The sequence below is a fragment of the Vombatus ursinus genome, unplaced genomic scaffold (assembly GCF_900497805.2).
Source record: "Vombatus ursinus unplaced genomic scaffold, bare-nosed wombat genome assembly UNPS02014791.1, whole genome shotgun sequence".
In the NCBI taxonomy this organism is placed as follows: domain Eukaryota; kingdom Metazoa; phylum Chordata; class Mammalia; order Diprotodontia; family Vombatidae; genus Vombatus; species Vombatus ursinus.
Genome location: NW_020954569.1, coordinates 65401729 through 65424102, shown reverse-complemented (window position 1 = coordinate 65424102; position 22374 = coordinate 65401729). Strand labels below are relative to the sequence as shown.

Genomic DNA, 22374 nt, shown 5'->3' with positions numbered 1-22374 from the left:
TAAGTGACTGTTGCTGTTTCTGACTCCATTCCTTTCAAGGATTCCTTGCCACGTCTGATAGTTTTTGCCTACTCTGGCGTTAAAGTCATCTAGAATTATAAGCTTGTCGTCTTTTGGCACATTGATGATGAGGGATTCCAGTTCTTCACAAAATTTTCTTTGACCTCGTCAGGGTTTGACATGATGGGAGCATATGCGCTGATGACGGTGGTACGGCACTTTCCTGCAAGTCGCAGTTGCATTGTTGTGAGCCTGTTGTTCACTCCCTCTGGGAGGCGTACAAGCTTGTCTCCTAGATTAGTCTTGATTGCAAAACCTACACCAGCCTCACAGCACTCTCCCTCGCTGAAGCCACTCCAGAAAAACATAATATTCATCTCCGAATTCAGTAAACTAGCCTTCATTTGCCAGCCTTGTTTCACTCAGGACTGCTATTTGGATGTGATACCTGTTATGTTCTCTTGGAACAAGAGCTGTTCGTCTTTCAGGTCTGCTGGATTTCGTGTTGTCCCTAAGCGTGTGCACATTCCATGTACCAATGGTGAGTGGAATCATCTTCACAAAAGTTTTTTGTACATTTTTTGGTGTTTTGACTGCAGGGTGGGATCCCTGCCTGCCACAGTAAGTAGGCCAGGGTTGGGTAGGGCATGCAATTTTTAGGGCACCTTTTCTAGCCCTTTTCATAGCAGGAGGTGAGCAGTGTGGTCCTTAAAAAAGTCAGCTTAGACACCCAGGGGGCTGCCAAATATCACTGCTGCTTCAGTTCAATGAGAAGAGGATACTATGGCCTGGGCTGCCTCTGTGCAGGGTTGTGACTACAGGTCCCAGTGTATCTGCACCTGCTACTTCATCATTGCCTGTTGCCACAGAACTTTGAGGTAGGTAAAAATGGTAAAATGGTATGGGTGATGTCTTTTGACTCACACATGAATTGGATTTAAGTGATGCAGTTGTGCAAAGTCATCGGCCTCTCTCTTCCAGAGTCAAATCCATTGGCAAGACAAAAATCAGGATGACTAGCAATGGCTCAGGATGCGGTTAATGACCTTGACATCTTCAGTGTCTAACAGGCTCTGAATGCTCCACAGCGCCTGCTTCAGCCACCTTCGTGGCCATTGGAACAAATTTTTCTCATCCTCCCATTCTATTGGTTGAAGTCTTCACGTGCTTGGAGTAGATACCCGCTAACTCAGTAGGGGGTTTGAGACCCCTTGGTTACCCTCAACCCAGTTTAGCTCATCTGCCACTATAATTTACCAGAATGTGGCCACTGTGCATGCTACAGCTTCTTGGAGCCACAGGTGAGAGTTGGGTAAATCAGGTGGACACCGGAGGTACAAAATATCCCAGCAAAGGGCTCAGCAGCCCTCACACCAGAGCTACTGGTCCTCCCTGAATACCCCTACACCAACGCAGTGAGACTGAGAGCGAGTAGTTTGGCATTTGGCTGACAAAGAAAGGGAAGAGAGAAAAGAAACTAGTTCTGGGAGAATGGTAGGGTCTAATGAAGTGGGGTTTTTGTTTGTTTTGTTTGGTTGGAGAGACATTGCATATTCAAAGATCTAACCAAGGGATGGGAATGGGATCAGGAGCATCTTGTATCTAAAACTCGGAGACTTTTCAGGATGGCCGGTTTTAACCTTGACTTTTATTTCCTGAGCTCCATTCTGGTTTTCTTTCATGTGATGAAAACATTGGAGGTGGAAGGGATTTTACAGGTCATCTGGTCCAACCCCCTTATTTTAAAGTTGAGGCACTAAGTGAGGCCCAGGAGGACTAAGTGACGTATAGGTAATAAGCAGTTCAGCCCTAGTCCTCTGCCTCCAAATCTTGTGTTCTTTCTGCTATACTGTTACTATGCTACCTTATTACATTATGTCTATCAATGTAATCTTATTTTGGCACGTTTTTCAAACTTTTTTTTTTTAAACCCTTTGTTATTAGTCTTTTTGAAAGCTGGAAAAGATGACCATGTCTTTATTTTTTAGCAATAATTTGACTAGCGTCACCCCAAACTACTCTTTGTTTATAAGATCATAAAATTAAAAACTCAAAGAACCTTGAAGAGAACATCTAGTCCAATTATCTCATTTTATAGATTAGGAAATTGAGGCCCAGGGAGGTAGTAAATGGCAGGGCTAGCTAAGATTACCATTATACCCCACATATTACAAAAACAAAGGGTACTCTTTTCAGACATTTGTTTTTTGAGTTTTGGACTTGAATAGATGATCTTAGAATTCAGTTGTTCAGGTTATGATTTGAACTATGAAATGCAATGTGTGTATTAGGTATTTAATAAAGACTTCAGTTGGGGCAGCTAGGTGGCGCAGTGGATATAGCACCGGCCCTGAAGTCAGGACGACCTGAGTTCAAATCTGGCCTCAGACCAAACACTTGACACTTACTAGCTGTGTGACTCTAGGCAAGTCACTTAACCCCAATTGCCAAATAAATAATTAAATAGGTAAATAAATAAATAGAGACTTCAGTGAGTAAATGCATCCATGATACCTTGATCTTTTAGAAGGCAGTTCTTAGTATTCTTTTTTCCCAGGTGTGATAGCTTTCAGTGAAATGAAAAAATCTGTTAGCTGTGATGGGCAGCTAGGTGGTGCAGTAGATGGAGAGTGGGCCTAGAGTCAGAAGACTCATTTTCCTAAGTTTAAATCTGACTTCAGACATTTACTAACTGTGTGACCCTGGGCAAGTCACTTAACCCACTTTGCCTCAGTTTCCTCCATCTGTAAAATGAGCTAGAGAAGGAAATGGCAAACCACTCCAGTATCTTTACCAAGAAAACCCCAAAGGAGCAAGGTCACAAAGAGTGGACATGACTGAAATGACTGAATAACAACAGCAGCTGTGAAATCTCTTTAAGAAAGATTGAAGAGAAACAAAAAATAACAAGCAACAAAAGTCAGTGAGCTGCATGGTCTTAGATGACTTTTCTTTTCCTTTGGTAGGTTACTATTTTTGAAGCCCCTAAAGCATGAAGAATTCCTCAGCAACTAGACAAGAGAAAAGCGTCAAAGTGTTCTCTAGTACCTGCATAATAATGTAGACCTTAGAATGTATATTCTCTAGTATTCGATTTAGAAATTTAACTTTTAGATTACTTAGCTAATAGAATCATCTACTTATTAAAATTGATGTGGGAAGCCATTGTGAGAAGCAGTGGATAGTGGACTAAATTTGGACTCATGAAGACCTAGGTTCAAGTCCTACCTTAGACATAAAATGACTTTATGACTCTGGGCAAGTCACTCCACTTCTTAGGGCCTCCAGGCAATTCTTAAGATTCTTAGGTACAGAACAATTGTTAATTATTAGGAATTTTCTCAGTGGAAGTAACCTACGCCAATGAAATCACAAGTTCACACTAGTCCATAAAGATATTTTATTTTGTAATTATATATGAATTTTATTTTTAAAATACAAATTTACAGTGCACCTGTGAATTGGTCCAGCCATTATGGAAAGCAATTTGAAATTGTGCCTCAAAAGTTGACTAAAATGACTATACTCTTCGATCCATCCATGCCACCACTAAGCCTATACCCCAAAAAGATCAAAGAGGAAAAGAAGCCATTATCACATAGAACAGCTCTTTTTCTGGCAGCCAGAAACTGTGAACTAAGGGAGTGCTCACCTTTTGGGGAATGGCATAAACAAATTATGTTATGAGATGTTACTGTGCCACAGAAATGGTAAAATAGACAATTTAGGAGGAAATTGGAAAGACCTTTCTCAATGATGATAGGTGATCAAAACTAGAAAAATGTATGCAGTGACAGTAGAATTAGAGAGAAAAACAACCTTGAAATACTTTAGAACTCAGTGCAATCCAGAGGACCGAATCCAGAGGACTGAAGATAAACACAACCAACCACCTTCTTCCAGGGATGTGATGGACTTAAAATGCAGAAATGAGACATCTATTCTTGAACACGGCCAATGTGGGAATTTATTTTTGCTGGACTAAGCATATTTATTAGGAGAGCTTTAAAAAATTGTTCATGGTGGCATGGGGAGCAGCAGGAAGGAGAAATAATAAATATAAAAATAACATTTTTTAAAAATCAAAAGTATTTGAAGACATTCTACATGCTGGTTGTAATTATATGGGGTTATCTTTGTCTATTTGCTAGTCTTCTATTGTGTTGGGTTTTTTTTTAATTGTACTTTCTGGGCTTATAGGCACCTTTTGAGTCTCCTTTGGAACCATCATAATCCTACTAGCTTTTTGTTATTTCTAATGAGAATTAAAAGTTAACAACATTCATTGTTTTTTGGGGGGGGCTGTGGTTTGCTGATCCAATTTCTGAAGGATTGCATAGGATTTTTTAAGGTTCTGCTGAATCCCTAGAGGCTTACATTTACATACTAGCATCAGTCTTATTTAAGGAACTCAGCAAGTTTGTTGTCAGAGAATGTCTGTAAAAATAGTCTCTAAATATCCAGTTCTTTTAATCCTTGAGTTTCTATACAGTTCACAATGATGAATAAGTTCTCTTGAGTTCCTTCTGCAGTTCTTCTAGTCATTTCCTTATCATTCTGCTAACCATTTCCTAAAGTGATTTAAATAAACAGAATCTATTATATATTTCCATAAGTCACATCTTAGATATACTGAAATTCATGGAAGACTGGGATTTTGTGATTATCTCTAGTTTTATATCTTCCTTTAGGCAAAACTGCATTTTAGATAATCTTGAACAGATGAATCTCTCCTACTTTTAAATACTTAGTATTTGATTTAGATGGACTAGCCAAGATGGCAGAGTGGTAGCAAGAAGTACAGTTAAGGTTTTTCCAGCTTCTGCACAGAAATCTAGAAAATTTGTATCAGCCTGAGTTTACTAATCAGTAAATTCCAAGGGGGGAAAAAATCAGTGAGTCATTTTTCTAGCCCAGATCAGCATTGGGAAACAGAAAGGTTTTGGACACTCTGGATAGGATCGAGCCAGGAACAGCTACCTGGAGCCTTCCAGCATAGGGACCGAAAGAAGGTTGCATGTACCTGGGCTGTAAGAGGTTCTAGTCCTGCATAGAGGGCCTAACCTTTTTAGAAACAGATGTTAACTAACTGGCAACTCTGTTCCTCACCACCCAGTCCCTTACCAAGATGGGACCAGGGTGGACTGGTGAGACCTACAACTACAGGAGATGTGGCTCTGAACCCAGGAACAATGGTCACAGTTTTAGGTGCTGCTGTACCCTCTCCTCCGCACCCTCACCCCACCCCACCTCCACCCAATCAAAGTCATTGAGCTAGAACTAGAAGACCATTCCAGCTAGCTGATAGTGGCTGAGTCATGGACATACAGATATATAGATATGCTGTTCAGACACACATCCAGGTCAGGAACTTCGAGAGATCAGAGCAAGAAGGTAGAAATCAAATTCTGCTTTAGATCAGACCACTTGCTAAAAGTGGTCTGAAAGTACTGAAAGCTTGAGCTCTTCCTTGGGATTCTGGAATACACAACATACCTCAAGAAGGCAACTATAGGAACTGCCCAGACTTTTCCTCCAGAAATGTGCAGAGCCTACTATCCTTAACATAAAGTCTGAAGCCAGGATGTACAAGCAAACAACAACAATAAGATACCATAAAAGATCTGTTACGGTGGCAAGAAATTGAACAAGACAAAAAAACCAAGAAAGGAAAAACTTCTAAATAGCTACAAGCAAAGCCTCAAAGAAAAAACACAATTTAGGTATAAGTTCAACTAGAACTTCTGAAGGATATGAAATGAGGTGGTTTTTTGTTTGTTTGTTTGTTTTTAAGTTAAAATGATTTAATAAGTAAAATGAAAGCACTAGAGTAAGACCTTGGAAAAGAAATGGAAAAAAAAAAAAGAATCAGAACAGCAATTAATAACTTGACACAGGAGGTACAAAACATTACCCAAACACCAGATACACTGAAAAGTGGAATGGACAAATAGAAACTTCTTGAGACAAGACATACTAAAAACGCAAAGATGGGGGGAAAAATAGAGGAAATCTAAGATATCTTATAGCAGGAACAACTTACTTGGAAAATGGATCAAGAGATTATTTAAGAATCATTGAACTTCTTGACTAATGACCAAATCATTATATTGCCTGAGTAATAATCAGATAAAGAATCTGAACATATTTCAAGAAATCATAACAGAAAGTTGCCCAGATATCTTAGAACCAAAGAACAAAGTGAAAATAGAATGAATCAGTCACCTTCTGAAAGAAACTCTAAAATGAAAATCTCTAGGAACAGTATAGCCAAAATTTAGTGCTTTCAGAAAGAGTTCCAGTACAAGGAGCCACAATCAAAATCACCTGTGATTTTGTGATCAGCCATGATTTTTAAGGAACAGAGAACTTGGAATCCAGTATTCCACAAGGCAAGATATGTAGGCTTACAATGAAGAATAACTTACCTAGCAAAACTGAATATAATACTACAGGGGGAAAAACGGACCTCTACTGAAATGCAGTAAGTATTCCTGATGAAACGATCAAAGCTGCATGGAAATTGAAAAACAAACACAGGAGTCAAGAGAAATAGCACCAGGGTAAATGTTAATGAACAATCATAAAACTCAGCAAAAATAAACTGTGTATTTCTAAGGTGGGGAGACGATACATGTTTCACCTCTGAACCCTATCATCTACAGAGACCTTAGGAGGAGTCTAATAAGAGAACCTAAGAATGGTTTTATTATTTTGATGATGATCTTAACAGAAGAAAGAGAGGAGAAAAGGAATTGGGGAGACAGGGAACAAGAGGGAGAAGTTATCTCATATAATCAGAGTATACAAATACAGGATTTTATAAACAAGGAGGAAGGGGTTTGGAAGGAACCAAACTTGTCAAAGGAGGGAGCAATACGTGCCATGTGCAAATAAATAGCATCCCACTCAGTAGGAAAATAGGAGGTAAAGAAGAGAAAGTGGGGATTACAAGGGAGGGCAGATTTAAGGTAGAGATTTGTCCTAAACAAAACTAAAAAGGAAAGGATGCCTGTAATTGAGCTTTGGGAGAAGGGAAGAGAAGAGGGGCAGGTAAACTACAGCAGATTGCACTAACCCCAGAACATTGGTGTTGAGCATACTTTTCCTCTCACTGTTCTTTCCTTGTTTATAAGAGAGTATATAAGAAGAAAATGAAAGGAAATAGACAATTAACTGTCATAACTATGAATGTGAATGGTATGAACTCATAAAACAGGAGAGGTTAACAATGAATTAGAAAGCAGAATGCACCAAAATAAGTTGTTGGCCAGAAATACACTTGAAACATAAAAACTTGGTCAGTTAAAATAAGTGACTGGAACAAAATTTGTTATACTTCAGCTGAAGTCAAAAAGATCAGGGTAGCAATCTTGAACTTAGGTAAGACAGCATAAAATAAGTTTAGTTGAGATAAACAGGGAAACTACATGTTAAAAGGTTGCATAGACCATGAATTAGTATCAGTATTAAACATATGCAAGTAAATGCATAGCATCTAAATATCTAAAGAAAATGAAAAATGAGTTACAGGGAGAAATAGTAAAACTATAACAATGTAACACTTTAGTTTACCCCCTCAGACATATATAAATCTAGTAAAATTCATAAAGAAAAAAAATAACACAGGAGTTAAGGACCTGAATGGAATTTTTATATGATAGACCAGGCAATTATTGAATAATTATTATTGAATAAACATATAAGAGTATGTGTGAGTGTGTATATGTGCGCGCGCGTGTGTGTAAAAAATTTTTTTCGGGAAGTATGCATTGTACCTTTACAGAAACTAACCATTCCCTAAGGGTCACAAAAATCTGACAGACAAATGCAGAAAAGTAGAAATATTTAACATATCTTTTACAGTCCATAACAGGTGGGTAATCTGTAACTTTTTTCCATGATAATGATAACACTGAGACACCATATCAAAATTTTTGGAATGTAGCCAAAGCAGTTTTCTTATCTTCTCCATTCTCAACCTTCAGTTGATCTATCCATTTCTGCTAGGAGTCATCCTTTATCTTTCCTCCCTTTTGTGGCTAAATTCTTTGGGAAGGCCATCTACAATAGATGCCTCCATTTCATTTCCTCTTGCTATCTTATACTTAACTCTTCTTCAGTCTGATTTCTCACTTCATCATTTAACTGAAACTGCCCTCTCCCAAATTACAAGTAATCTTTTTGATTGCCGAATCTAATGGCTTTTTCTGCAATCCTTATCCTTCTTGACTTCTCTACACCCTTTGATACTATTGATCACCCTCTTTTTGATAATCTTTTATCTCTGAGTTTTTGTGACACTACTCTCTCCTAGTTCTCTTTCTGCTTATCTTACTGGTCTGTTTATTTAACTGGATCTTCATCCTCATCATCTCCACTAACTATGGGTGTTCCACAGACCTCTGTTCTTTTATATTCTATTTCATTTGGTGATCTCATCAGTTTCTATGGATTCAGTTATCCATTTCTGCTGAAGGTCTTCAAATCTATTTATCTACCTATTCTTTATGTTGATTTCCATTCTGATAGTAATGCCACCCTGGTAAAAGCCCTCATAATCTCCACCTGGAATATTATAATAGCTTGGTGTTTAATCTCTCTGCCTTAAATTTCTTCCCATTTCAGACTATCCACTATTCATCTTTAAAATTGATATTCTTAAAGCATAAGTCTGACCATGTCTCTCTGTCTCTGTCACACACACACACACACAAACACACTCTTACACACACACTTCAATCAATTCCAGTGTCTCTCTCTCACCTTCATTTTCAAATAGAAAAAAAAAAAGACTGTATTTTAAAGCCTTCTATAACTTAGATCTTTTCTTTTTAATCTTATACCTTATTAGCATCCTCCCTGCTCACCTACTCTCCCTACTGTATTTGCTGTTCTTAGAACAAAACACTCCATTTGTTAACTCAGGACCTTTTCACTGGTTATCCCTTATTCCTGGAATTCTTTCTCTTTTTATCTGTACTTCTTAGTTTCCCTGGCTTCCTTCAAGTCCCAGCTTGAAACCTTTTCACATCCTCCTAATGTTATTGCCTTCCAAGTTTATCTCCAATGCTGTATATATCCTGTTGCTGCGTAGTTGTTTACATGTTTTCCCCATTAGTTGTGAGCTCCTTAAGGGCAGGTACTATTTTTTACCTTTCTTAATATCCTTAATAGCACAAAAACTGGCACATAGTAGAAGTTTGTTTGATCTGATTATCTATCACCAAGCATTTATTAAGTTCTTACTAGATGCCAGATACTATGGTAGGTGCTAGGAATCCAAAGAAATTTCATTTTCTTTGTATTGTTTGTGCCTAGCTCAGTTCCTGGCACCTAGGAGGTGAGGAGGTGTTTAGTTAAATGCTTGTTAATTATTTTGACATAAAATACTCCCTACCCTTAGGGAACTTATAGGAGTAAATAACGTGTATACATAAGCATAGAAGGTAAAGGTAGGTCAGGCATTAACAGCTGGAGGAATAAGGAAAGTGATTGTGTACAGGGTACTGTGTGGGCTTTGAAGAAAACTAGAAATCTAAGAGGCAGAAGTGAGGAAGGCGTATATTCCACATATGCAGGCCAGCCTATGCAAAGGCATACAAGAGACGGAGTTTTATGTGTGAGGAATAAAGGAGTACATTCCACATATGGGGGACAGTTTATGCAAGGGCATGGAGACGGGATGTAAATTTCCTGTGTGTGAGGAATAACAAGAAGGTCAGTTTTGTTGAACCTACAAAAGTAGGATGGAGATAGATCATAAGAGTGTTAAATGCCAAACAGGAGTTTGTGTTTAATTCTGTAGGGAACAGGGAGCCACTAGATTTTTATTAAGCAAGGGAATCGTCTATGTTAGGAATATCACTTTGGAACTTAATGTGAGTTGTTAATGCTCTTTGAAGTCCACGTGTGTAAGAAGCCCCATACGTTCACAATTTGTTCAAGAAGATAGTAATAGGTAATCTTTATATAATGCTTTAAGGTTTACAAAATGCTTTATTATAATCGTATTTGGTCTTCATAATGCTGGGAAACAAGAAACCCCAGGTAGTATCGTCTTTATTTTATGTATGAGGAAAATGCTTCAGAGAGGTTGTGACTTGACCGTGGTCCACACTATTAAATATCAGAGCTGGAATTTGAACCTATGTTTTTGCTGACTTGAGGTGCAGCGCTCATTCCATTATACCATGCTGTCTGTCTAAGATGGTTTTAGATTTTCTGGAACAACAAGTCATCACTTGTGAGTGAGTTCACCATCCCTAGAGAATTTCTGCTTATGGGAAGCAAACAAGCTTATCCACTGCTGCTATAGTTGTTACAAGAGACAGGAACGAGTAAAAGCACATAAAGGACTCTTATAAGGTCATGTATATGCCTTAGACATTAGGGAATATTAATTGGCATCTATCAGGGTGTTAGTTGATAAAAAGCATTCTTCATAGAATAAGCTGGAGTCTTGATGAGGAAGAATCATTGGGCTTTAAAAAATACTTAATAAAAGAGCTCATGTATTGATTTTGGCACAGTGTCAGAAGCAAGAATTCAGACTATATTTGAATTCTTTCATGCATATCAGGAATGTAATGGCAGGGTTAAGATACCCTTGTGTAGTTCTTTGCAAATAAAGTATCAAATAATAACCAAATTAGTCAAGCCTCCAGGATATCTTAACTAGGTGCATTTCTCTCACCTTAATTGCTTGATAGGTTTCATTATATCTCTATCTGATTCCACCTATTCCTGCTATTTGGAAATTGTTTTTTAATCCTTGTTTTTTGAGTAATAATTTTGGTAGTTTTCTGAGTTATAGTTTTGGTTGGTTATTTCCATCTTCAGAAGTAAGCTTTTTCTTGAAACTGTGGAAAATCTTGATTTAGAAATAGCCTCACTGGACTACCTTATGAAAATTATTCTCTGTGACATCTTTTAGTATATTTATGAAAAATCTTGAGGTCTTATCAGCATTTGGTTTTTAGGTGCAATGGTGATTAACAAGCTAAGTGATAATGAATAGTCATTATTAATATTTTTCATTTTAAACTTTCAAGGTAGACTGTTGATTGGAATGTTTTGAAAAGTTGCTTCCTTTTTGACTCTAGTGGATAGAGTATCGGCATACTTGAGAAAAATGAGTATCACTGACAGAGTACATTGAAATCCTTCACTGAAGAAATCTAAGCTTTTTAGAGTTCTCTAGTTAAAAAAAAAAAAAAAAAAGCTTACACCTGCTTGGAAACTAGAAAAGTTCTTAACAATTGAGTAGTAAAACGAAGTTCTTACATTAGGTTTGCTAACATAGCTGTTATACCATAGATGGAGATTTTTCCATTTCTAATGGACATTATGTCATTAACCTTGAGATTAACTTTGGTATTCACATTTTTAAAACATAATCATAATTTACCTTGAGTCACATGTTCCATTTTATTGGCTGCCTTCATGCAGAAAATATACTAAAGTAGCATTAATATCAGTAAAGACAGTGAAGCACTGTATATTTTCTCTGTGAAGGGAGCATTCTGTACATTTTTTCATGTTTTACATCATGGTATTTTGAATAACCATGCTTCCATGTTCACATCAATTTTTTGTTTTTCAATTTATGCACAGCACTTGCTCTGAAATTTGGGGACTGAGTACACCAAATACGATAGATCAGTGGGATACAACAGGCCTTTACAGCTTCTCTGAACAAACCAGGTGAATATTCTGCCCTCTGTCGAATCATAGAGATCTTGTGGGAGGGGGTGGGTTTGGAGGCTCTATCCATAGTGGGATGCTTTGCATAATTTTACTAGGATGTTTCCTTCTATGTCAATTATATGGCATGGCATTTAAAACAATTGCTTGCCTGTAATTAAAGTACATTAAATGTTTCAGCTGATGTTTTGACCAATGAAATTCTAGTTCTGAAATATTCTTTAAAAGGAATGGGAAATTTATAATGCACACTCTTTAGTTTGAGGTTAGACTATTACTCTTATATTCTACAGTAGGCCTGATCCTTATGAAACATTTAAAAAAACTGGTAAATGGCCAGTTTGCCTAAATTTAATTTAGTATTATTTCGTATTCAAATAGTGGGGAATTTATAAAACCTCTTATACTACAGTTAATTCTAGGGGAACTAATTTTTATTTTTACCTTCTTTTCATCGCCTTACCAGCTTTTCCAGCACATTGATGTTTGTCTTTTTTCATCTCATCACTGTCATCATCTGCATTTATGTGTGAAATTATGCAGTATATGTTAATTTTTGAAAGAATCACAACTGTTAATTTACATTAGTTTAGGCTGCATTCACATTAATGTAGATATTTAACAAACTCACACTTCTATAAAAAACGTGCCTTCACAGTTCATTTTTGTGTTGATTCGGTTTTTGTTTTTGTTTTTTGTTTTTTGTTTTTTTGTTTCACCACCTGCAGCACTTGCAGATTGGATTGCTGTCAGGTTTGTTGACTAATAGCAGTAATATTTCCTAAATGTCCTTAAACAAAAGCATTCATGATAGCAGCATAATCTTCTGAAGGCAGAAGTTGAGGACGAGTGTCAAGTACAGATATGTATAATGTTATTTAACGAAACTTCATATTTTGTCTAAAGAATTCATTAACATCTGTGTCATTTTATAAGACACATCTATTTCTACTAACTTAATTGCTTTTAACTAGTTCATTAAATAGGACACATCTTTCAACTTTATTTGTGCTACACTACTTAGTGGAATTGAACTATTTCTTTTTCATTCTTTCTCATTATACTAATAAAGCCTACACTGAGTGAGCCTTTTTTTTTTTAATTTCCTTCTTTTCTCCCTCCCTTCCATGATTTCCCTTCTCCCTCTCCACAGGTCCCTTGATGGTCGTTTACAGGTATCTCATCGGAAAGGATTGCCACATGTTATTTACTGCCGCTTGTGGCGCTGGCCAGATCTTCACAGTCACCATGAACTTAAAGCAATTGAAAACTGTGAATATGCTTTTAATCTTAAAAAGGATGAAGTGTGTGTAAACCCGTACCATTACCAGAGAGTGGAGACTCCAGGTAGGAAGATTACTAGTTGCTTTTTTATTCTTTTTTTATTAGAATTAAAAACATAAGATTCTTAAGTCCAGTCATTACTTGGAATAATTTTAATGTTAAATGGAGACTGCATAGTCAATTAAAATTTTAACATGAAAATAAATAAAGCTATCTGATTCTTTATATTCAGTTTTGTTTCATGGTAGCCTGAATGGTAACTTAAAAATTTTAGAATTTATAGAAGAAAAATATATAGCTTACACTTTTAAGAAAAACTTTGCAGCACATAAAGGAAAATTCTCTCAGGATAACACTCTGAAAGTCCTGATTCAGACCCCATAGATTTGGACTTTGGTTTTAACTGAACTGGTTTATTTTTGCCTTAGGGGATTTATATTACCCAAGAATAGATTGTTTCCAAGCACTGGTAAAGAACTCTTGAAAACCAATTAATGTCACACTTTGTATAGAAACAAGTTTTGAATTATGAATTAATTACTTTTACGTAGTGTTGAAGTTGCTGGCAGAATTTTTACTTTGCAGTGCTATATTTCTTCATGTATTAAATGGCATATTTTACAAGTTTAAACTGGCTTCTTTAGTATTGATAAAATGACATCTGAGTTTTTCATACTTTATTATTGACATTTTAAATTTAACATTAATGTGAATTTCTTGAAACTTTTCAGTTTTGCCTCCTGTGCTAGTGCCACGGCATACTGAGATTCTAACAGAACTACCCCCATTGGATGACTATACCCATTCCATTCCAGAAAACACTAATTTCCCAGCAGGAATTGAGCCCCAGAGTAATTACATACCAGGTATTTATTATTTTGTCTTTTTTTTTATTGCCCTGAAGCTCTTAGGATAGTGATATTTTATTCTTAATCAGTGAAGTTTTATGTACACTGTAGTTCGATTTTATACATATACACACTTCTTATTACCTAATTTTAGGTTAACTGGTTCCATAATAATAGTGATGTGGCATTTGGGATGTATAAGCTTGGTGTTAAATTTTTTAAAAAAATATATAAAGGAAAATTTTAGCTTTAAATTAGAATTTAAAAATTAAAAATTTAACTTTTTTTTTCCTGTGATTAACCACTGCAACTGTGACAAAGAAGCAAAAGGGAAACATCTTTGTCTTCATTTTCAAGCTTTGAGTGCTACTAGTAAAGTGAATAAATGGTATAACAACAACGATGATAACTTTTACATGATAATTTAAGCTTTATGTGATACTGTTGTTTTTGTTTTGTTTTTGTTTTTGGTAATAGCTCTGAATTTCATTCGTGACCTATAGAAGAAAAACTTTAGAATCTGAATGGTGTTAGAGTCAAGTTTTACCTCTGATAGATAACTGATTGTATGACCCTGGGCAGATCTTTCAACCTCATAGTATTCCACACAACTCTGAGACTAAGTTACAGACAGTTGCACAGTTGTACTGGTAGAGTATTTCATTTTCAAAGGGAAAGTTTAAGTTCTTATATTAGTGGGGAAAGTTCTGACTTAGCCGTAGTCACACAGCTACTGAAAGGCATAGCTAGAACTTGAACATATCCTCTGCCTTCAATCAACCATGTTGGACATGAGTGGCATTGAAATAAGAGATTGGGGGCAAATGTTAAAAATAAATAAAGGAAGGATAAAGAGTCAGGAGACCTAGATTCTTGAAACTAATTTGTGGCTTTGCGCAAGTTACTTAACCCCTTGGGTCTCATTTCTATGACTTGTAAAATGAGGAGGTTAAATTAGAAGTACTCTATTCTAATTCTTTGTATTGAATTATGTTACCTTGGAGTTTTCCTTTACAGGATTTGAGCTGAGACCTTTCTCACTTCAGTTCTTTATTCTCTCCATCTCTACTTACCCTCAGAAAGCCCAGACGATAACATTAACATTTAAAGGATTAACAAAGTAGAATATTTATTCTCAATTTTTCTCTTTCCTACCTGATATTTCTCCGTTCTACTTATTTTTTTCTCTTTAGGGAAGCTAATACCAAGTAAGGACCCTAAGAATTCCAACTTCAGCTCTCTTCTAAAGTAAGGGATGTAGGGTATTCAAGATCAATTTTTGAGACTTTCCTTTCTTAATGACTTTATGGATAGATTATATTAATGCAGTTAAGCTAGGAGAAAGTAAGAAGTGTAGGTCAGCTTTTTAAAAAATATTTTATGTTTTTCCTGTTACATGTAAAAACAATCGTTAACTTTTTTTTAACTTTAAGTTACAAATTCTCTCCTTCCCTTCTTCCTCTATCCCTTCTCATGAAGAAGGAAAGCAATTTTATATAGGTTTTACATGTGCAATCATGCAAAACAAATTTCCATATTGGTCATGCTGTGAAAGAAAACATAGAACAACCTTCTCTTCCCCCCCCCCCCAAAAAAAGAAAGAAAATTTAATTTAAAACGTATGTGTCAATCTCTATTCAGACACCATCAGTTCTTTCTCTAGAGGTGGATAGCATTTTTTCATCATGAGTCCTGTGGAATTATCTTAGCTCATTGTGTTGCTGAGAATAGCTATGTCATTCACAGTCGATCATTATACAGTATTGTGGTTATTGTAGTACACTGTTGTTCTGGTTCTGCTCACTTCACTTTGTATCAGTTGATGTAAGTCCAGGTTTTTCTGAAAGCATCCTGCTCTTCATTTCTTATAACACAGTGTTCCATCACAATTATATACCATTACTTGTTCTCCCATTCCCAGTTGATGGATATTCCATCAATTTCTAATTCTTTGCCACCACAGCAAGAGATGCTTTTGTTTTTTTAATCTCTTTGGGATACAGACCTAATAGTGGTATTGCTGGATCAAAGGTTGCACACAGTTTGATTGCCCTTTGGCATAGTTCCACATTGCTCTCCAGAATAGTTAGATCAGTTCACAACTCTACCAACAATAGATTAATGTCCCAGTTTTCCTGTATCTTCTCCAACATTTATTATTTTCCTCTTCTGTCATATTAACCAGTCTGATAGGTGTGAGGTGGTACCTGAGAGTTGTTGTTAATTTGCATTTCTCTAATCAGTAGTGATTCAGAGCATTTTTTCATGTGATTGTAGATAGCCTCGATTTCATTGTCTGGAAACTGCCAGTTCATGTCCTTTAGCCATTTATCAATTGGAGAATGCCTTTTATTCTTATACATTTGACTCAGTTCTCTATATATTTTAAAAATGAAATCTTTATCAGAGAAACTTGCTGTAAAAGTTTTTTTACTGTGTATTTCCCTCTATCCTATTTTTTTTTCCTATTTATCCTTCTCTCTCTTTTCACCCTGCCCTCCTTAAAAGTGTTTTGCTTCTGACCACTGCCATCCCCACATCCACTGTCCCTTCTGTCTCCACTTCCCCACACCCCTGGTCCCTTCTCTTTTCCTCTTCCCCTCCTATTTCCCTGCAGGGTATTCTGTACTCAACTGAGGGTGTATGTTATTTCTTCTTTGAGCCAGTTCCAATGAGAGTAAAATTCAAGCATTGTCTGGTACTCCCACACCCCATTTTCTTTGCATTGTGAAAGTTCTTTTGTGTCTTTTCATTGAGATAATTTACCCCATTCTGCCTCTCCCTTCCCGCTTCTCCCAGTGCATTCTTCTTTATCATTCCTTAATTTTACTGTTTTAGATCTCATCCCATCATAGTCAGTTCACACCTGTGTCTTCTATGTATATTCCTCCTAACTATTCTAATAATGATAAAGTTCTTATGAGTTACATGTGTCATATTCCCATGTAGTAATGTAAACAGTTTAACCCTATTGAATCCCTTATGGTTTCTCCCTCGTATTTACCTCTTTATGCTTCTCCTGAGTGTTGTGTTTGAATGTCATTTTCTGTTCAGCTCTGGTCTTTTCATCAGAAATGCTTCAGAGTTCTTTATTTCATTAAATATCCATTTTTTCCCCCTGAAGGATTATACTCAGTTTTGCTGAATAAGTTATTCTTTGTATTCCTAGCTCCTTTGCCTTCTGGAGTGTGATCTTCCAAGTCTTCAATGTAGAAGCTGCTGAATTTTGTTATCCTGGCTGTGGCTCCACAATATTGAATTGTTACTTTCTGGCTGCTTACAGTATTTTCTCTTTGACCTGGGAGCTCTGGAATTTGGCTATAAGATTCCTGGGAGTTTTCTTTTTGATATCTCTTTTAGGAGGTCATTGGTGGATCCTTTTAATTGCTGTTTTGCTCTCTCGTTCTAGGATATGAGGGCAGTTTTTCTTGATCATTTCTTGCAATATGATGTCTAGACAATTTTTTTTAAATCATGGCTTGCAGGTATTCTAATAATTTTAAAATTATCTCTTTTTGATCTGTTCTTCAAGTAAGTTGTTTTTCCAGTGAAGTATTTTATATTTTCTTTTTTTTTTTTATTTCTTTGATCTTATTTTATTGTTTCTTGATGTCTCATGGAATCATTAGCTTCTGCTTGCCCAATTTTATTAAGTCAGGGCTCTTAACTTTTATGACAATCAAATCTTTGAAGGTCGGGTATGGCTAATCAATCATTAAACATTTATTAAGCATCTGCCTTACACTAGGCCTTGTGCTAAATCTGTGGGATACAAAAAGAGGTAAAAGACATCCATGTCCTCAAGAAGTTTACAGTTGAAGCAACTTTTTCTATTTCATGGATCTAGAGTTGGCCAACTATGCGGTTAGTATTGTCAGTGTAAGTTCTTTATTGGTGGAATTGATTTAGATCTGAAGAATTTTCTATAATAATATAACTGTTATCTGTATACTTACCTTAAAATTTGCAAAGTATTTTACACACATTATCTCATTTAAGACTTACACAACCCTAATGTGTCTATGTAAGATAACTAGAAAGTGTCATAAATAGGATTTTGAACTTTTTCAGACTCCAAGTATATAGCTGATGAATGATTGAGAACTTTCCATGTATGGACCTTATATTAAAATGGTGATACCTCAAAACAGTAATATCCCTTGAAGCAAACATTATTTGTCTACTCCTCTCTGCAAATCTAAAGTAATCTATAGTTGCTTTTCCTTTTTTAAATTGAATTCTGAGGAAATGTGTTTTAGTAATTGAGTGTGGTTCATCTTCTTGGGTTTATGTATGTACATAATATAAGTCAAAATAACACTTTCAGGGCAGCTAGGTGGCGCAGTGGATATAGCACCGGCTCTGGAGTCAGGAGGACCTGAGTTCAAATCTTATCTCAGACCAGACACTTGACATTGACACTTACTAGCTATGTGACCCTAGGCAAGTCACTTAGCCCTAATTGCCTCACCAAAAGAAAAAAAAAGAAAAAGAAACAAAATAACACTTTCATATTAAAACGAACTTCTCCAAAAAGAATTTGTAACATAAGATAAAAAAGTCATATTTCAGTACTATGGGACCAGTTTATATTGTTGAATTATATTGTGTCACAAATAGAGGAGAAAATAAAAGGCAGTAGAAAGAATAATGACTAGGAGTCAGCTAAGTGGTATGGTAGATAAAGTGCTAAGGCTGGAGTCAAGGAAACCGGAATTCAAATCCAGCCTCAGATACTTACTAGCTGTGTGACCTTGGCCAAATCACTTGAGCTCCGTTTGTCTCAGTTTCCTCATCTATAAAATGGGGATAATAATAATACCTACCTCCCAGAATGGTTGTGAGGATTAAATGTTATAATATGTTTGTAAAGCACTTATTAGCATAGTGCTTCATAGCACGTTGTAGGTGCCATATAAATTCTATCTGCTATTATTGCTGTTGTTTTATAATTGAAAAGAATTTAGTAAGCATTTATAGTGTCAGACACTAGAGATCAAATGCAAAAGAAAAGAAAAACACTTCCTCTTCTTGAGAGCATGTATTATAATGGGGGAGACAGTAAATAAACATAAGTACAAAGTAAATACAAGTAAAGTAGTAAAGAGAGGGCAGATTGGTCACGTAACCAACCAGATGGAGACTTCTCAATCAGTAAATATTTATTAAATGCCTACTTATGTGCCAGACACTGTTCTAAGGTCTGGGGTCACAAAAAGAGGCAAAAAGTCTGCACCATCAAGAAGCTCACAATATTTCTCTAATCATCACAACCTCTCAAACATCTAAAATAAAAATTCTGTGGAAGAGATAAAGCAGTTCAGTTTTCTCCATGATCTGAGACACCAAGAATTCAAAATAAGTTAAAACCCAATGTGCTAATACAATATTTGAGCTTTATCAGCGTTCTTTTCTTTACCACCTGTTATACTGTAGCAGCTAAGTTACACAAGCGAACCCATATGCTTGTAGTAGAACTTAACTCTGTACCCTCGCCCCCAGCTCCGTTGCAAAGATCTAAACAGCAGACATCAGCTCAGGCTTCCAACAGTAGAGAGGAGTGCTGTAACATTCTGTGCCATGGCAGTGCTCTGTGCCAAGATAGAGTTCAGCCAGAGAACTGAGGAACAGAAGGAACTGGGGCAAGCTTGTTTGTGGCTGTGTGTCATTCCACTAAAGCCTGAGGGAAAGAGGCCAGCATCCATTTGAGACTAGTGTTGTCCTTCTCAGAAGTGTCTGCAGGCAGAAACCTGGGCTGGTGACCTGTGAATTGTCCTGTGTGTGTGGGAAGAAGCTGAGACAGCTTTGAGGTCTAGCCACCAAGAAACCTTCCATCAAAGGGGAGGGAGTCAGAAAGTGAGCAACAGGGAAAAATAAGGGAAAAGACTAAGATTATCAAAGATCTCAGCAGGAAGAAAACTCAGTTAAAGACTTTAATAAGTGGATAAACCAACAAGGAAACCGTTAATGACAGAAGGGAATATGGCCTCCAGATGAGATAAAAGGCTTCAGGCCCTTTATTGGTGTTACATGACAAAGAACAATGAATAAACACCTGATGGAAGCAGAACAAGATATTCATCATTTGTTTAAAAGAGAAACGAGAATTGACAAAACAGAATTTAAGGTCTGCACAGCAGAAATAATGGGCAGGATAGAAAAATTTAAATCCATGGTGGCAGATTTTACTAAAGAAACAAAATAGGGAATAACTGATTGGGAATTCAAATACACAGAAATGAAGGACATTCTGGAAAAAGAGAAGCAGGAAGCAGTAACATTAAAATAAACCATGATCTTTATTCAAGCAACACAAAAAGAACTGCAGTAAATATTTTAATGTATATAGGACCTTTTCTTTTTTCCTTGACCTTTTTTTAGTTATAGGCCTAGAAGTGATACAGTAGCAGGGTTAAAGTTTTTGTGTATACTCCTAAATTACTTAATAAAATTGTTATATTCATTTACAGGTCTACTAACACTGCATTATTTTACCCATTTTTGCATAAACCCTCCAATATTTATGAATTTCCTTTGTATTTACTAAATACTTGAGTACTAGATAATGTATGAAAAAAAATGGAAATAGTTCTTTCACTCAAGGAGCTTAATTACTAAGTGAAATATAATATATGCACAGGTAAATAAGTCAATATGCAGCATTTTCAAGAGGGAGAGAACACTGACAACCAAGAAAAAGAAGGGGCAGTCAGGAAAGACTTGTACAGAGTACCACTTGAACTACACTTTGAGCTTTAAAGAGGCGAGATGAAGTAGAATTTTAGAGGTGTGGAGATATGGAAGATGGCTCTTCCAGTGTGAAGAAGAGTAGACTAGTTTGATGAGAAAATAGACTGTAGTGTGAAATAATTTTGACAATATGTAGGAACCAGATTGTTGAAAACTTTAAATCTCAGGCTATTTTGTTTATATTTCATCCCAGAGACAATAATGAGTCACTGATTTTTGTCTAGGGAATTGATGTGACCAGATGAATGTCTCGGGAATATTGATTTGGCACTTTGGAGGCAAGGGAGAAGGGCAAGTTGAGAATGACTACAAGCTTGTGAATCTGCATGACCGGAAGGATAATGACCTCAGCATGAGTTTGGTGGGAGAGATTGTTTAAGAGAAACTTGGTTCTGTTTTGGACATGTCAAATTTAAATTTATGACAGGATATTCCAGTTGTGGAGATAGCCAGCCGGTAGTTGGCCATATGGAACTAGAATTCAGGGGAGAAATAAGGTTTGGTACATACATTTGAGGAATCTACCTAAAAATAATTTGAATCAATGAGAGCTGATGAGATAACTGAGAGAATGTACAAAGAAAAAAGACTCAGGACAGAAACTTAAAAGATACCATACTTAGTGGGTAGGAAATGAATGATGATCTAGAGTAGTCACATAGGGAAGAGAAGAAACAAAACAGATCAACATCATACAAGCTAAGAGAAGAAAAAAATCTCTGCAACAGGGAGTTAATATAGTCAAAGATGCAGACAGGTTAGGGAAAGTAAGGACTGAAAAGGACATTAGGTGTAGCAGATAAGAGACTACTGGTAACCTTGGGAAATGGTTCCAGTAGAGTGGTAAAGCCAGAAACCAGATTGCAGAGGATTGAGAAATGAATGGAAGGTGAAGAAATAAAATAGAACATAGATGACCAGGAAATTAGCTGTAAAAGGGAGATATAAGACAGTGGTTTGATGGGATTACTGGGTCAAGTGAAGATTTTTTTTTTAAGGATAGGGGAGGTCTGAGAATGCTTGTAGATGCCAGGGAAGTATATCTGGTGGATAAGGAAAAAGATTGTGGGGAGAGGTAGAAGATAAATGGAGCAAACTCCCCGATGAGACAGAAGGGGATAAAAGAGTTTTGCTTTGTCCAGGAGAAAGGTCACCAAAGCTTTTCAGATATGGACTCTTCCCCAAGAAAAATAAGAAGGGATTGTATAAGAGGCTTGAGGAAGGAAAAGAAGATTTGGATTAACTGCTACAGAAAATGTGGTAGTGTCAAGAGAGAAAGGATTGCTTATGCAGCAAACAGTAAAAAGTCCAAGTGCGATTAGATAAATTTATAGTAGACCAACATAGCATACATAGTTGGGTGACTTCCAGAAACATGCATTAATAGCATATGAGTAGGATTAGTGATGGTAAATGGTGGAGATAACCCAGATTTGGGGATAGGCAAGGTATGACTGCTGTATGATAGGAAAGAAGAGGTTATTGATTTAGAACTGGGAAGGACCTTAGAGATCATCTAGTCAAAGTCACACAGTTGTTAGTGTAAATAGCAGGATTTGTACTGTAGGTCTTCTGATTCCAATCTAGTACTTTTACATTGTACTATGCTGGATTCAAGTATAGAGAAGAATGTATAGCTGAACTGGGAACCACAGGGTCAGAATGTGAAGTGAGAGTGAGGTGACAGCAGAAATGATAGTGTGGGGGAGAACAGGGAGAGATGGAGGTACTGGAGGTTTCAGTGAGGATGAAGAATAGCTTAAGGAGGAATGATGAAAGTAGAAAA

General features: G+C 36.5%; 1 protein-coding gene across 5 annotated transcripts in view; it reads left to right on the top strand.

Annotated features, from left to right (window-relative positions):
* The window catches only part of SMAD2 (SMAD family member 2), a 92176-nt gene that overhangs the window by 43804 nt on the left and 25998 nt on the right, over positions 1–22374 (top strand). For 4 of the 5 annotated variants that reach the window (XM_027868945.1, XM_027868947.1, XM_027868944.1 and 1 more), the window contains exons 3-5: positions 11617–11706; positions 12860–13053; positions 13722–13856. In XM_027868945.1, coding sequence (XP_027724746.1) covers positions 11617–11706; positions 12860–13053; positions 13722–13856 — 419 coding nt within the window. Of the gene's footprint in view, positions 1–488; positions 542–11616; positions 11707–12859; positions 13054–13721; positions 13857–22374 lie in introns of those variants that run through there. The other variant, XM_027868948.1, reaches the window with a different exon arrangement.